Here is a 17,588-nt window from a genome sequence, read left to right on the forward strand (position 1 = left end):
ATTTCTCAAATACAAATTCTTCATGCATCTACATTCCCTGTTTACTCTATTTCCTAAATTTAATACAATAAAGCTGGCACTAAAGAAACTAAGAATGAGTTTTGAAAACCTAATCATAGGTCTACTGCCTCAGTTCCACTGCGACAGAAGCTCCTGGCAGTTACCCACAGTTCACAGGTACATAGGTATCTGACATTCTGATTTGTAAATGTTGCAAGCAACTAGTTTGTTACACCAAATCAAATGTACCTGGCTCTAAACAGCCATAAAAACATATCAAACATTTGCTGCTTCTATAATTAAGATTTTTATTGACTTCTGAGTTAACAAGTGGCAGAGTCCACTGTGAATGAAGATGTGCAGTTACTTCTCTCCATTAACTAAAACTGTTCTTAGTAGAAAGCCTATAGGTACACATGGAATTCTCCCCATCCTAGGTGGCTCTCACTTAGTTCCACGAAATTCCTACCACATTCTATATTATTATAAGCTTCTGAATAACAACAACAAAAAATATATAACCTGAAAGCTTATTATCACATAGTACCATTTGAATTTAACTATCAACTCAGGACAGTTCAAGTCCGAAAGAAAAAAGACATTCAGCATCTCAAAGTACTAATGCCTCTCAAAAGGGTAATGATCAAAACAAAAGAGAACTACAGGAAAATCACAAAATAAATTATCAATATAACTAGGTCCAAATTGCTGGATGAAGCAGGAATACAATGGCCATATACTAGATAAACATGTCCCAAACAGGCAGGCAAAGCAAGCAATGATTTGGGAAAAGACTAAGTACTTTACCAAAGCTCTATCCTTTAATTGCTAATAAAAACTCTTCCCTCCCTCTGATGTGAAATTCAATCTGTTTAATTTAGGAGTAACCTAGTCTACGCTATCCACTGATGACAAATCAGTTTTGTAAAACTCAATTATGTAATTGCTACAACTCTTAGTGGGAGCCTTCTTCAGTTCCACCTCAACCACTCACCATGTCCTTGGGCCAATTATCAAAATTCTCTGAGCCTACTTCCAAATATTTATCAATCTGAACCACTGATTACCTACAAAAACAGCAACTTTATGGATTTCAATCTTATAAAAAACCGATGACAGATACTTAGATACTGCCTCTCTGAAATACAGCACAGTACCTAGCACATTACTGAGTCCTGTTCTACTCCTGAATAAAGCTCTACTTCTTAACTTTACAGACTCAACTTGTTTGTCCAGTCTCATTTTTCTTTCTACACTCTGAACTGGACTGCTCTACTACTGAAAGGATTATCAGTTGTCATCCCACCTACCCCCACATCTGTGACTGTGGAAATCCTACACATCTTTTGGAACATAGATCAGGGGCCATCTCTACTAGAAAGCCTTCCCTGAGCACCAACAAAAATGTCTCTTTCCATGAACTGACATAACTCTTCGTGGCATTTAACACTCTGCAATGTGAGGGCGTGTGTCTGTGCCTGTTTCAATCGCTCACATCTCCTACAATGCCAGCACAGTCATGTGCAATAGTTCTGAATCTAGTGATCGCCAACTGTTTGTTGTTCATTATTTTACATCAAAGAAGAGAGATATAAGTGAACTCCAAAAGATGCTAAGAATGGAATACAAAACAATGGCACTGTGAAAACATAAGAACTGAATATGTATTTCGTACCGGTATTCTGCTCCCCACCCTTTCACAAAACTCATTCTTATGGTGCACATTCTAGTTAGCTGATACACGGCTTCAAAACCCTGATTAACAGACTGAGCCAGAAGAGCAGCAAATTCCTGGTTGTTGAAGATCTTCAGGTTACAGCCTATGATTGAAAAAAAAATTAAAGAAACTGTATAAAAAGATGATCTTTACTAGAATATAATTTTTAAAGGGCTTTGTATTTTAGCATATGAGCATGCAAATAATCTCCTGATTCCGAAAATTATTAGCAACTAGAAAAACTAAGCAAGCTGGATGACAGGTTTATTTACATTGTTGAATCCATACCTGGTGGAATTTTACACACTGTTGCAGGGTGCCAGCCGTATCTCTGATTACAATTGGGGCTCTGCACAAAGATTGCACTATCACTTAGGCACTCAGCAAAAACTTCCCCACCTATGTAATATAAGCGTACTCCTCTTCCTAAAACAAAATACATACGGGGTTAGTTTTATAACAGATACTATTTCAGTGTGACTTCGGAAGAGTCTTCTTAGAGAAATTCTAAAATGATGTAAGGTACTTCCATGATGTTTTTTCCACAGCCATGCTTTTCTGAAGTCTAACTCTGAAATTTACCAATATATTTCTCCAAGTACTTTTTAACAATGATTTTATTGATCTTTTAAAAGTAATACATGTGCATTCAAAGTTACTTATATAATGCAGAAAGGTACTTGAGTAGTAAAATGGTTTCATACAAGTTACATATTATTTTAAAATAAGTTAAAAAAATTGAGTTAATTTGAAAGGAATTAACTGCTATTTGGATACACAGATCTTAAGTAACAACAGTCTTTTTTTAAAGAGCCCACTATGATTAAGATAAAAGAGAATGTAAGAGTCATCTACCCTATTCAAAACTATCTATTACAGTGGCAATTAAATCTTTAGACACATAAGCAGAACTAGAGAAGAAAAATTATACTGGGAGATTTCTTTCAGAATCCAACAAATTAAAGCCACAATAAGTATTTTATACAAAGGTTTTCAAAAACCACTGCAGGGCCTGGCAGGTGGAGTTGTGGTTAGAGTGCTAGACTCCCACGTGGATGACCATGGTTCAAGTCTTGGACCTGATGGCATTCTCATTCACTCACTCTCACTTTGTCCCTTTCTAGTCAAATTAAAAATAAATAAATAAAGTTAAACAAAAATTATTCTTAAAAAAAAAAACAAAAAAAAACAAAAACACTGTGAGAGCCAGGAGGTGGTGTGGTGGTTAAGGTGCTGGATTTCTACATGGCTGACTAAGGTTCAAGTCGAGAACCATCAGCTTGAAAAGCATAACAAATAAATAGATAGATAGATAGATAGATGATAGATAGATGATAGATAGATAGATGAATGTTTAAAAACAAACCAAAAAAAGAAAACACTATGAGAGGCAGAGTGCTAAGAATCGGCCTTGGTATGCACACACCTTGGCTAGTAGAGGACTTGCTGTGAGAGGACTGCTCAGATGCAAATGTAATGAAGGCAACAAATGAGCTGACCTTAAGACAGGGATATCACCTGTGGTAGGTGGGCTTGACTCAATCTTTTCAAAGGGTGTGGACTGTCCTGCGCTAAAGTGATTTATGGCTTGAGAGGAATTCAACAGGGAAAACATCTCCCATTGGTGGCTTTAAAGATGGAAGAGGCCACATGACAACCACATGACTGGCACCCAGAAACTTAGGGCGGCCTGTGGCCAACAGCAAGGACAAGAGGACCTTGGCGCTACAACTGCGAGGAACTGAATTCTGCCACAATCATGCGAGTTTGTGAGAGCATCTGGAGTTCCAGATGTGAATACAGCCCAGCAGACATCTTGATTTCAGCCCTGGCAGATACTTGATGCCCAGCCTACTGACTCACAGAGACCGTGAGACAATCGATTTGCACTGTGTTAGGCCACTTGGTGTGGGTAACTTGTGATGCGGCAGAAGAAAACAAATGAAGCAACCTATAGGAGACGCAACACTCTGCGAGGCTAACCCATGCAGGAAGGTGGCACTCGTACCCTGGGATTTTCCTGTGTGTGCCCAGAACTAGCAATCCAGGCAGGTCTAGGGAGTGAAATCACCGCCTGGAGACCCTGTTGGGCAGTTCTCTCTCCCTCTCTGAAGAACTAAATAAGCTTAAAATAAGTAAAGAACAGCCATAGGCCCGACAGTGGCACAGAGGTAAATGTGGCACTCTGTGAGGTAGACCCACATGGCAGGGTCCCAGGCTTGTATCTGGGGACTATCCTGTATACTGACACGGATGTGCCCAGGACCCAGGACTCGCTGAAGGTGGGGTGAACTGTGGTGTCAAGACCTTGCTGTGGGACTCTTCTGTCTCAAGGGGTGACTAACCACCTACATAAAATCTTTTTAAGAGCCAACAAGCAAGATTTGATACATAAATGCATGACCTGGTACCCTATTTGTTAAAGGCAATGGAATAACTGTAAAATAATTAGTTATATACTGGCCTATTCAGGCCATATTTTCCAATCAAATCACTTACGAAACTAGAAATCAAAAGTTAAAAGGTGATCTAATAATCATGGCAATTAATAATAAAACTTTGTAGAGAGAAGTGAATAGGACAGAGAAAAATCTGTTAAGAGAATTTTTGTTTAGATGTTTTTGCCTTAGGGTATGTGTGCTAACTGGAAAAGCAGAGAGAGAGAGACAGAGACCGTGAGAAGGAAAGTGAGAAATCATCATCTCCCCGAGAGGATGGCTACACCACAATCCCTTCTCCTCTGTTCTGCTACTGGGATCTTTTATGCCCACTGTGAGTTTCAAACCATTGGATCCAGGACTCGAGCCACAGCTGGCCATGTGGAAGTCCAGAGCATTAACTACTACACCGCCTGTTAGCGTCCCTGTTAAATTTTTATGAAGAATCTCAATCAACACATAAAAACAAAGAAAAAACTACTTTGGTTAAAGTACGAGTGGATATCCAGAGCCCTTCCTCATCTATGACAACACTTAGGAATCTTACACATGGAGCCAAGTTACAGACCTAAGCACTATCATTTTGCATTCTCAAAATCACTCTTTGGTAGGGCTGGCCCCAAAGCATAGTGTTTAAGAGAGCCAGATTCCACACGATAGACTGGAGTTTGAGTCGCAGTTCCTGCAGACTGAAAAACATGCCAAGTATTGTGTGTGTTAAGCTCCAAATCCTGACAGGATGGAGAAATGGAGAAGGGACTGCGGCGTGACTACACCACAGAGGGAAGCAGTGCTTTCTCCCTCTAGCAATTAAAAACTCAAAATAACAAATCAATTATATATTAACATGAATATGAAATATATTTCCAAAGTAAAAATAATTAGTGAGCAAAGTGGCAATTATTTCACATTTTTACAAATCTGTTTAATAGCTGGCATAACAGAAGAGAAAGGTGGATTTTCTTATCAGTTCTACATTTGATCACTTGAGAAATCACATGCCATGTAGTCTCCAGAATATTCTACTGTATCTTCATGACTGAGTGAGAATAAAAATGGCAAATAGCATCTTAGTACCATTATGAAAATAGTTTTGACCATATAAACTTGCTGGAAAGGGTTTCTGGGGGTACCACAGGTCCCCAGACTAACTCTCTAAGACTGTATGGATTCCATTTTCAACTATAATCATGCACAGCTTAATGACTAGGACACATTCTGAGAAAGACACTGCTAGGCAATCTCTTTACTGTGCGAATATCACAGTACTTACACACACCTGGATGGTGTAGTCTGCTACACACCCAACACCCAGGCTCTATGGCATAGCCTACTGGTTCACCATGTATAGGTATGTGACCCATCACCGACCAAAGTGACTGTTACGTGACAAGTGACTGCATATGAAATAGTAGTTCCTGCATTATATATCTTTTCTCAGATTAATAGTGAGCAGATTTTATTAATATAGGAACTTACTGAGGAAAGAAACAAATCGGGAAATATTAACAAACTGAAGAAAACACACAATCTGAAAAATGTATAACCCCCCCCAATCTGAACACAGTAACTTTATGAACAATAGAGACTTGGCAAATTACAGTTATTTTAACATGTTTATTGACTTTCTCATATCAAGTATGTCAAATAAAGAGTTAAGTCAAAGACAAGAGCTTGCAGATTGAAGAATTTCCTGATCTACTAAAAGCCATGTAGCCCATGAATGTCAACGTGCTCCCATTTAGAGATGAGAAAAGGTGGGTTTTACACGCAGGCTCTTGAAGTGTCGCAGTGTGCCCCATGACAGGTATATGGAATCTGTTTTGCACACAAGGAAAACAAAACCTACCTATATGCCTCCTTGTCATTTCTACTGTAGCATTCCGGTTAACGTTGGAGAGTAAACCTAAGCAGAACCTCTCTGAATTTGATGGATCTGTAAAGCCATCTACAGTGAGTGAGGGTTGGGATGCATGGAAGGTCTCTCCAACCCTCTGGTTTAATTCATAATATGCTATTGAACACCAAAATGCAGGTTCTGAGTAAGTAACTGGCTGCAAATCTGGAAAAACAAAGCAAAAATGAAAGAAATGCTGTGTGAACACTTCAAATCAAAAACAGGCTGAATGTCAGTCTCTACACGTGCTCTGTAACAGCCTGCACTGGCAACAGCTCAGGAAGCAGACACAACCTCGTCTTGATTCCATGATTATAGATTTTCATTACTTTCCATATAAAACTCCAGGCACAACAGCTCATACCCAATTTTCGATTTCTGAAATTTCCCCCAACTCATTCACTTTATGTTGGATTATTTTACCAGCAGTTTTAGTCTAGTTCCTGTTCAAACAGAAAACAATCATAGGAAAAGTAAGTCAATCTGCCGAACTTGTGCATTTCTAAAATGCTTAGTACAACTAATTTTTGGTAAGACAAAGTAGAGTAATGCTGGAGCAAAAATTAATGAGTTAAAAGTCACAGAAGAAAAACTGTCACAATGAAAGGACAGAAAATGTAATGAATCTTTGACAGTTGTCTATTTCAACATGGGATTCTCAATGAGTTATTCTAGTCACAGAAGTGGTAACTCGTGTGTGTGTGTGTGTGTGTGTATGTATACACGTGTGTGTGTACATGATAACACACATGTGTTATATAGGTTATATACACACATACACACACACAAGAACTAGAAAATAATAAAACACAAGATAGATACAAAAGGAAAAAAGAATATGAAGCCAAGACTACTTATTTCACAGGAAGAATAGGATCATATGCACTTAACTTCCATTATCTTTGCTAAAATATATAAAGAATACTATGAAAGAAAAAAACCTGACAATTTTATAGAATAAATCCCAAATGTGTAGAAACTAAAGAATTGTGACATAGCAAAGTAAAACGAGGGTCAAAGGTAAACTATGGCACACACACTTTAACACTTCCATGAAGGACTATCCAGTATTTTGAAATGCGGATAATTCAAAAATTTTACGGAGAAAATAGAATGAAAGTAGAAGTTTATTTTGGTGCACAAAATTTTTAAATCTGTGCAGTGTTTTCGAAATGCACATTTTCCATGAACCTTTTGAAGACCACTGTGTATGTGTATCTATACATATTCATTCTCTCACATATATATATATTCCCCGTACCATATTTATTTTTATGTAACTGTATATATACATATATATATATATATTCGAATGCCTTTTATATTAAATAGGGTTAAAAGACATATCATGAACAGAGCCATAAAATTCTAGCCATAAATAGAAATAAAAACTATGAATAAAGAATGTAATTTCAGTGAATAAAAGATTATTAATTTCTTACTCACATACGCCAGCAAAAAAGACTTCAAGTAATACTGAGGCATGCTATATCTATTTTAAAAAGTAATAATTTAAAACACTTGCATAATTATTTATTTATTGGGATCTCTTTCTTATATATCTGAAGAATAATTTTCAGAGAGGGCTTCTATTAATTGGCGGTATAGTATAAAAATGGTGGGGAATGTATCTGCAACTTACCCAAGCTATGATTAACTGGGGACAGAGTAGTGGGCGACAGTTCTGCCGGAGATCCTAAAATAAAAGGATTCAATGTTAAAACAGAGGTGGAAGTATTTCCAGAACTTCTGATGAAGTAATAACAGAACTGGTTTTATCTGGTTATTATCAGATAATTTAAATCCCAAGAATTCAATGTAAAACTGTGTTATTTTAATTTGGAAAGTCTGAATATTAAAAAAAGGCACAAAAGGAACAAGCATTCTTGGCTTCTTCTAGCCACCCAGTTCCTTACCAAAGGCATCTAAAGTCAACAGTTTTCTTGCATCTCTCCAGGAATATTTAATGAACCACATAAAGAAACATCTTTTTATTCTATGCTCCCCTTTTCATATATGAATGGTAACACAGTTCTGAATCTCTCCCCTACTTATCCTACTAGAGATTTCCGTGTGATGTTTACTGCTTATCTGCCTCTCTATAGTCCTACTTACCTGCCTATCTGCCTGTCCATTTAACATCACATCATGGTTCATTATGATCCCATTTTGATTCAGGCTATTTTTGGTCTTTTCCTTTAAAAACCAAGATTGCAATAACTTATCTTGCGTATTCTGCATACTTCCAATCATACCTGAAAGATAAACTCTTAAAAGAGAAAATGCCAGATAAAAAGATTCATGCCTTCATCATTAGTTTTTTTCTTTTTTCTTTTCTTAAAGCCAGGGGGTATGTGTGCTAGCCAGAGAATCCCTGCTCCATGGGGTGGTCCCACCACCATCCTTTTTTCCTCCACTTTTCCATCCCATAAGGATTTGGAATATGCACATGTGCACACACATGCTTGACATGTTTTTCGAGCTGCCGGGTAGAACTCGAACTGCAGTGAGCCATTGAGATCAAGCTCCCAATGCACAGTACTTAACTGCCACACTGGCCCTACATTTGTCATTTTGATACTTTGCTTAAGTATCATTCACGGAAGTTGTAACGGTTTACATCCCAGTCACAGCATAAAATACTACTTAAGAGTGAAGAGAGAGTCTCAGGTCTGTTTTAATTTGCATTTCTCATATAAATGACATTAAACAGTTATATATTTGCTAACACTGTATTTCTCTTATGAGACTATTATGTTCTTTTGCTTATTTCTCTGTTGTACTGATCACTTTTCTTATTTGTAGACGACTCTTTAGTATTAGGGATATGAACTCTTTCATAGTATGGGTTACAAATAATTTGGTTATCTGCTTTATGACTCTTAATCCTAATTTTGAACATGCAATTTTTTTTTTTTGGAGAGGGTTTCACTATAGGGCGTGTGCACTCGCCAGACAGAGAGAGACATAGAGACAGAAAGCGAGAAATCACTCCCCAGAGGGGATGGTCACACTGCAATCCCTTCTCCTCCATTCTCCTCTCGGGATTTTGGGCACACACGCATACGCACCTGGCGTGAGTTTTAAGCCACCGGGTCCGGGACGCGAACCATGGTTGACTACGTGGGAGTCCAGCGACATAGCCATTACGCTAACTGCTGGTTCTCATGAACATGCCATTTTGAAAAAGCTTTTACACGATATAATTTATCAAACATTTTGGGGAAGTCACACTTTGAACAGTAGTGGTGATAGAAATATTCTTGTCTACCTCCTGACATTATAGTATTCTTCTAGTATTTTCCTATTAAGCATGTCACTGGCATTGAGGCCATAGAAAATAAAATGACTTATTTAGGATTTTTGCATTAACAGTCTCAACCAATACTGGCCTGATCAATACTACTAATAATAGTGTGGGCTAGAAGGTGGTGTGGTGGTTAAGGTACTGGATTCCCACATGGCCAACCACGGCTTGAGTCCCAGACCTAGTGGCTTGAAAATCACAATGGGTTGTGTGTGTGCATATCCAAAATGCCAAGAGAATGGAGGAGAAGATTGTAGTGTGACTATTCCCTCAGGAATTGCTTTCTCACTTTCTCTCTCTCCAGCGAGCACAAGTGTCTTCTACAGCAAAAACAAAAACGAAACAAAACAAAAAGACAACTGTTTTCTGGTATTAAATTTGGTAAATTATATCTTTTCGGGGCTGGCTCCATGGCTTGGTGGTTAAGACAGTATATACCACATGGAGAACTACGTGGTTCAGTCCTAGACCTAGTTGACCTGAGAAACATACCAGGCATGTGTGCAAGCGTGCCCACAATCCCAAAAGGAGGGAGAGGAGGAGGAGGGACTGTGGTGATCATTCCCCATGGAGGGTGTTTTCTCCTCTCTCTCTCTCTGGTAAGCATACATACCCTTTAGGAAAAGAAAAAAAAGGAAGAAAATTATCTGATTTTTCCAGTTTTAAGTAAACAGGTTAAATCTAATACGAACAGTAGGGGCAGACAGGACAAATACACAAGTAAGGAAAAGAATGAAGAACCAGAGAACAGGAGAAAAAAATCACTGAGACTACTTCAGCCAATGCTCTACAACTTTACTCATTTATTTTAAAGTTTACGTAGGGCACACATGCTCACCAGAGGGGGGAGGGGGCAGTGAGAAAGTAAACCACCAGGTCTGGAACGTGAACTGCAACCATGAGAGAGTCCAGCGCTTTAGCCACCATGTCACCTACTAGCACTATACAACTAAATTTTAAAACGTATTTGTTGTAAATGGCACCGAGTAATCTTATGATGATTGGAACTATAAGATTCATTTTATTTTATGATCATCATTTCTACGCATCTAGGAAAAGTTACCTATAAGGGCATACCTACTGCTCCCAGCTGCAAGTGCGCCCAATGGCATGGATGCAGAATAAGAGCTCACAGGATCCTCCCACCACCCACCACCATAACCAAGACAGAAAACGGCAGGCAACCGAGGTGAGAGAGCATCCCTAGACAAACGTCAATCAGAAATAAGAATGGGTGGTCGCTTTTTGAAGATAGGACAGTCTTCTATTACACAGTTTAGTTACATTCCTTTTTGGTTCCTCAGTTTGAAAATTCTATTGGCAAGTCACAACAGGTACAACTAAGAAAGGTCAAAATATATTTAGAACAATGAACTAAAATTCACTGGTTTCCTGATGCAAATATAAAGTTAACAAAGCCACTAACAGAAATGGAGGAAACTGTCCGATTACTGACATCATTTTACTGCTTATTCGTATATTAAATACTTATCAGAAGTGACGAAAGGGGCCTATTCACAGAGGTGACACAAGTGCCTTGAAAACATCCTTGGTGTGCCTATGGAGGGCCAGGACACTAAGGAGATAGCAACCGAGGAAAGAGGATCGCAGTACAACACGTGTCCACTATCTGTAGTTTCATATAGAACAGTTTCCTTGTCCTAAAAAATGCCCTGTGTCCCACCTAGTTACCCCTCCCTTCCCGTAAACCCAGGCCATCACTGAGCTTTTTCTAATTCTACAGTTCTGCCTTTTCTAGAATGTCATATAATTGAAATCATATGGTATGCAGCCTCTTCAGATCAGCTTCTTTCAATTAAAGATAGGCATCTAGGGACTTTTCATGGCTTGATAGCACATTTCTTTTTAACAAAGAGTAACATTCCATTGCCCGGATATACCACTGTTTATCTATTCACCTATTAAAGGCATGGTGGTTGCTTCCAAGTTCTGGCAATTTGAGTAAAACTGTTGTCAACATTTGTGTGCCTGTTTTTGTGCAGACCTAAGATTTCAATTCACTTGAGTAAACACCAACGAACAAGACCAGTGAAAAATATGATGGGAGTAAGTTTTGTAAGAAAGAGTAAGTTTTGTAGGAAATCATCAAACTTGTCCTCAAAAGTGGCTGTTACTGCTTCACGTTCCCAATAACAAGTTACAGTTCTGAATTATTCCACCCCTAACCAGCATTAGATAATGTCATTATTTTGGATTTTGCTATTCTAGTAGATATGCAGTGAGATTTCATTGTGGTTTTCATTTACTTTAATCCTTATCTATCTTTGGTGTATCTACTCTATGTTTCTGCTTCGTAATTATCTTGAGGCTAATATAAAATACCTTATAGTGGGGCCAGAAGATAGCATAGTGTTAAGGTGCTGGACTCCCACATGGTCGACCAGGTCAGAGTCTCAAACCTGGAGGCTCAGAACTCACGGGAACTCATGTATGTGCATGCGTGCCCAAATTCTCAAGGACAATGGAGGAGAAGTTACTTTGGTGTGGCCATTACTTTCTCTGTCTCTGGCAAACATACACTCCCTAAACTAAAAATCTCTCTTAAAAAACACTTTATTCAAACATATAACAACTTAACTTTGATTGCATTCATATTCAAGCTGATAACAACTTAACTTGGATTGCATTGAAAACTGTACTCAACTCTCCACATGTATTTTGGTTTTGATGTACAATTTACATCTTTTACAGTGTGTATCTCAACCAATTACTGTAGCTACAGTTATTTTTTTTTTGCTACAGTTATTTTTGTCTTTTAAACTTTGTTTAGAGATATAAGTGGTTTACAGATCTACCAATACAGTACTAGATCATTCTAAGTCTGATATATCCACCTTCTTGACTTTCATACTCTCAGAGGTTTGTGTGTTAGTAATTAAAATCTTTTTGTTTCCATCTGAAAAACTTCTGGGCTGGCTTTGGCTAAGGAAGTCAGATCCCTCATGGCTAGATGCTTTTGAACCCAGGCCCTGGTGGTTGAAAACATACTAGGAGTGTGTGTGTGTGCATACACGCACACGCGCACCAAAAATCCTAACAGAGAAATGGAGGGTCACAGCACCGCAACCTTACTGGGAGGGGGAGAGGGGGTTGGTGTTAGCGTTTTTTCACTCTGGCGAGTGTATACACTATCTGGTAAATGAACAAAAAAGAACTTTCTTTAGTATTTTTTGGGAGATTTTTGCTATAGGATGCATGCACTTGCAGAGTGCGGGGGAAGAAGGGGAAAGAAAGTGAGAAATCATCCCCCGGGGAGATGGCCATGCTGCAATCTCTTCTACTCTTGGGATTTTGGCCATACATGTAAACGTGCCTGGTGTGAGTTTTAAATCGCCAGGTCCAGGATTCGAACTGTGGTCAGCCATGTGGGAGTCCAGCACCTTAACCACGTTATCTGCTGGCCCCTCTTTTGCATGTTTTTAAAGATAGGTCCAATGGTAAAGAACTCCCTCAGCTTGTGTGTTTTTCAAGCAGCTGGGTCCGGGACTAGAACTGTGCAGCTAGCCATGTGGGACCCAACCACCTCAACCATGCCACACTGGCTGGCCCTTTCCTTCATTTCTTAAGGACAGTTTTGTTGGATATAGTTTTCTTAGTTGGATTTTTTTTCTTCAAAACTTGGACTATATATCATTCCATTCTCTCCTGACCTACAGGTTTCTGCTGAGAAATCTAGCAGTCAAATTAAATTTCCCTTGGATGTGAGGTATTGCTTTCCTCTTGCTGCTTTTATTTGAATGTTATACAAACTTAAAAATGAGATCCTGTCACTTGTGACAACCTCGGTAAAGCTGGAAGACAGGAAGTTAAGTGAAACGAGGCAAATACAAAAAGAAAAATATTGCATGATATCCTGTATGAAATATGAAAAAAGGGCAAATACAGAGAAATGAAATGGTGAGTAAAGGGAGCAGAGAGAGATGTAGGTCAAAGGTACAAACAGCAGATATATAAGATGAATGCGTGAGAGTGAATGGAGAACATGGGCACTGATTACAGAATTACATCACATACTGGAAACAGAGTCGATTTTAGGTGCTTATAATACACACACACACAGAGTTTGCAATTATGTGAGAAGATGGTTAATTTGCTTGACTATGGGAAATCATATCACGATGTACATCTAAATCATAGCCCAGTCATGGTGGCACAGGGGGTAGTGTGCTTCTGTGAGAGACTGGAGCTCCATGGAAAACCTGGGTATAGATCGCAGACCAACGAGAATGTACTGGACATGCATCTGCAGTCCTAGCTAACTGGGAGGCTGCAGTAGAGGATTTTTAAATCAAAATCTATCAAAGATGCCTATTTCTCACCTGATCCCTCCTGTTCTCTTACGCAATGCTGTTTTTCGCTCATTAACCAATTTTTAAAAATCATATTGAGGGCCAGCAGGTGACGTGGTGGTTGAGGGTGCTGGACTCCCACATGGCCGACCATGGTTTGAATCCTGGACTTGGTGGATTGCTTTCTCACTCCCCCCTGCTCCCTGTCTTTCTCTGGTCAAATTTAAATAAATAAATAAATCAGTTAAATAAAATAATTCTTAAAAAAAAAAATCACATTGTAACTTTAAATAAAACCAAAAAAGTACTCTTTAAAAAAACAACTTACTGAATAAAAACCAAGGTGTTCACAACCTTCCAGAAAACTATGAACCATGATGGGTTCCTCCTTCAACACCTTAATCCCATCTAATCATCAATCGTAATGTATTTCATGAAACGTAAGTCAAAAGCCCTCATTTCAACCAGTCCGAGGAGATCTAACATAGTATTCGCAAACATTCACTAAAATCTGACATCATACATGTGCATTTCTAGCCATGTTCTAAGAGGTTTATTATAGTGTTGCCCTTGTAATTTTTGGTAAATCTGAACCATTTGCAACATTTAAACTCCTGTTTTATCTGAATTGAGTTGTTAATTTTTTTTTCTTTTTTTTTTTGAGAGGTTTTCGCTATAGGGCGCATGCGCTCACCAGACAGAGAGAGACACAGAGACAAAAAGCGAGAAATCATCCCCCGGCGGGGGATGGTCACGCCGCAATCTCTTCTCCTCCATTCTCCTCTCGGGATCTTGGGCACGCACGCACACGTGCCCGGCGTGAGTTCTAAGCCACCGGGTCTGAGACACGAACCACGGTTGACTATGTGGGAGTCCAGCGACATAGCCATTACGCTAACTGCTGGTTCCCAGCTTTTAAATTTGTTATGATGTATATCCATTTGCTGTTCACAATGTGACATTATAATTTTATCTGCAGAATACTATTTAACTTTCACTTGATATAGAATAACAATAGAAATGTGAAATTAAAAAACAAAACATTATTTTATACATAATATCCAGTATCCAAAACTGACTCATAATCAAGAGATAAAACAGCTAACAAAAGCAGATCTATTTATTACCCAGACATCAAAACGATCAGACTTTAACATGGAAACTGTAAAAACTGAAAAGAAGACTATCTGAAAAGAAGAATTCATTTAATTGGCTTAACAGTAAACCAAAAGTCAGATCTACATATAAACTATCACTTCATTTTCAACAAAGGAGCCAAGGTAAATTGATGGAGCAAAGAAAGTCTCTTCAAGAAACAGTGCTAAAACAACTGGAACAACAACAAAAATGTCTGCAAGAAAGATATGAAGAGCAGGAGTAAAGAACAGAAATGATGAGTATGTACATAAATATAAAACATTACATTATCTCCTTTAAATTTTTTCTTAAACAATATAAAGTAAAAAAAATGACTGTGTTTTGGAGTTTATACATATTTATTTAGCACAATACATGAAAACTATAGTACGAACACGTGTGGATGAAATTACAGTGCTGTAAAGTTCTTATATTTACATGATGCTATAAAATGTAACTTAAACTTTCAGGTAAAAGGTGGTAAGTACAATGTGATCACTAGAATGCTGACTGGGTAAATAACACAGCTAATACTAAAAAAGACAGAGTAAAAACAATAAAATAGATATTAGTTAGTCCAAAAGACAGGGAAACAAAAAACGGAGGAACAAAAGCCAGGACAATTAGGAAAGAAATAGCAAAATGATATCCTAAATGCAATGATAGCAATAATTACTTTAAATATAAACTAATTAAATTTTCCAAAAGACAAATCTTAATAAAATGCAAATGCTAGCCACAAGAAACATACCTTAAATAAAAGATGCAGATAGACTGAAAGTAAGCAGATGAAAAAGATACTGAGACAAGGAAGAATAAATGGTGATGTTATTATGAGACATTTTATCATTAGGGTCAATTCGTCAGGAAGATATTTTATTTCTAATGTTCTAGTGTATACCCTCTAATAACAGACATTAAAAATACACAAGGCAATAAGTTGGCTTCAATACTGCAGCAGTTAAGCCAGGTGTGTGTGTGTGTGTGTGTGTGTGTGTGTGTGTGTGTGCACGCGCGCCCGAAATCCTGATGGGATGAAGAAATGGAGGGAAAAGGGTTTGGCAGGACTATGCACCATTACGGGGTTCTCCTTCCTCCTCTCTGTCTCTCTCTCTGTCTCGCTGTCTCTGTGTGTGTGTAGGGTGCAAATGTCTGGAAAACTCAACAGGCCTAAAGGCAGAAACAGACAAATTCGAAGTCAGAGTTGGAGATCTTACCCCTCTCCATGACTGACAGAATATATAAAAAATCAGAAAATATTAAGATTTAAACACCATCAACCTCTCTGACCTAAATGACATTCCAAGAGTATTGTAACTGCAGAATACACATTCTTTCCAACTACACAAAATTCTCATTCAGATAAGTCACATTGCAACATAAAATGAGTTTCAAAGGACTGAAAGTTATACATAGTATATTTTGGACCACAATGGAATTAGATTAGAAATCAATAAAGTATGTAGAAAATAACCAAGCTTCTTGAAAAAACAAAAACAAAACATAATAAAAGCCTCTAAAACAAACAAAAATAACCAAGACCTAAATAACTCATAAATCAAAGAACAGAAATTAGAAAATAATTAAATGATAATTAAAAAGTATGAAAATGGAGCTAAAATAAGGGCTAGAGAAAAATTTAAAGTTTTAAACGCTTACATTAAGAATGATTTAAATATATACAGGAAGCAAGAAAGAGGAGTAAATTAAATCAAAGTTAACAAAAGAAAGTAATGAAGAACAATAGCAAATTAATAGAAGGAAATAAAATGAAAAAAATAGGATTAAAACTAAATCCACGTAGTTTCTTCCTACTACTTATTTTCCATGAACTTTGTGAAGACCTCTCATAAGAGAAAGACAATAAAAAATTAAGATAAAAATTGGTTATTTGGAACTGTTAACTGATAAATCTCTTGTAAGACTTACCAAGAAAAAAAAAGAAAGAAAAGGCAAATTCTCAATATTATAAATCCTAACATAAACGCTAGATATAGATCTTACATACATGGGACATTTAACACACAGATCTGACAGACATTAAGGGAGAAACAAACATTAGAAATAACTTCATAGCAATAAATTCTACAACTTAAGATGAAATCAACACATTTCTTACAAAATACAAGTTACCAAACACAAAAAGTTGAAGATCTAAATAATCCTCAATTTAAAAAATCCTTCTCTTAAGAGATATTTTCTCTGGTAAAATCTATCAAATATGTAAGTAAGAATTAAACTTATATAAACTCAGAACAGAGTAGAAAATCCTTTCTAACATATTTTAAAATGAAACTAATAAGCACAATATAGAAAAAATAACACTACAACAAACTAATCTATCATAAATACATATGTAAAAATTCTCTAAAAATTAGCAATCAACCCCACAAATATTTCCAAGGTTAATTCATCATAACTACATAAGGTCAAGGTTGGTTTGTCATTAGGAAATTATTTAGTGAAACTATTAATGTGGAATTCACCACATAAAGAATAAAGGGGTAAAAGTATACAAGGAAGCCTTTGAAAGCTCATGGAAAAACGCATATTATGAAAAACCAATGCATGGATTTCAAAAAAATTTTACACCAAAATGAACTTGTGATTTAAATCAGTATGTCTATGAACTTTTTTTTTTTTTTTTAACATTGCCAAGGGTATATGTGCTTACCAGAGAGAGAGAGAAAGAGAGAGAAAGAAAGCACCCTTCATTGGGGTGTGGTCATGTTGCAAATTTTTTTCCTCCATTTTTCCATCCTGTTTTCTAATTGTTAACTCT

At 37.3% G+C, this 17,588-nt stretch overlaps 1 protein-coding gene and 1 long non-coding RNA gene across 4 annotated transcripts in view; one reads left to right on the plus strand and one right to left on the minus strand.

Annotated features, from left to right (window-relative positions):
* The window catches only part of LOC102500247 (uncharacterized), a 91,381-nt gene extending 77,577 nt beyond the window's left edge, over window positions 1–13,804 (plus strand). The window contains exons 7-8 of the long non-coding RNA XR_001370086.2: window positions 10,413–10,548; window positions 13,037–13,804. This is a non-coding gene — a long non-coding RNA (uncharacterized LOC102500247). The remainder of the gene's footprint in view (window positions 1–10,412; window positions 10,549–13,036) is intronic.
* Window positions 1–17,588, minus strand: part of SMAD2 (SMAD family member 2) — a 105,011-nt gene that overhangs the window by 10,206 nt on the left and 77,217 nt on the right. For 2 of the 3 annotated variants that reach the window (XM_006144438.3, XM_006144437.3), the window contains 4 exons: window positions 7,695–7,748; window positions 6,005–6,217; window positions 2,006–2,143; window positions 1,676–1,820 (listed from right to left, as the gene is read on the minus strand). In XM_006144438.3, coding sequence (XP_006144500.1) covers window positions 1,676–1,820; window positions 2,006–2,143; window positions 6,005–6,217; window positions 7,695–7,748 — 550 coding nt within the window. The remainder of the gene's footprint in view (window positions 1–1,675; window positions 1,821–2,005; window positions 2,144–6,004; window positions 6,218–7,694; window positions 7,749–17,588) is intronic. The other variant, XM_014586242.2, reaches the window with a different exon arrangement.

Source organism: Tupaia chinensis, unplaced genomic scaffold (genome assembly GCF_000334495.1).
Source record: "Tupaia chinensis unplaced genomic scaffold, TupChi_1.0 Scaffold000119_2, whole genome shotgun sequence".
Classification (NCBI taxonomy): Eukaryota; Metazoa; Chordata; class Mammalia; order Scandentia; family Tupaiidae; genus Tupaia; species Tupaia belangeri.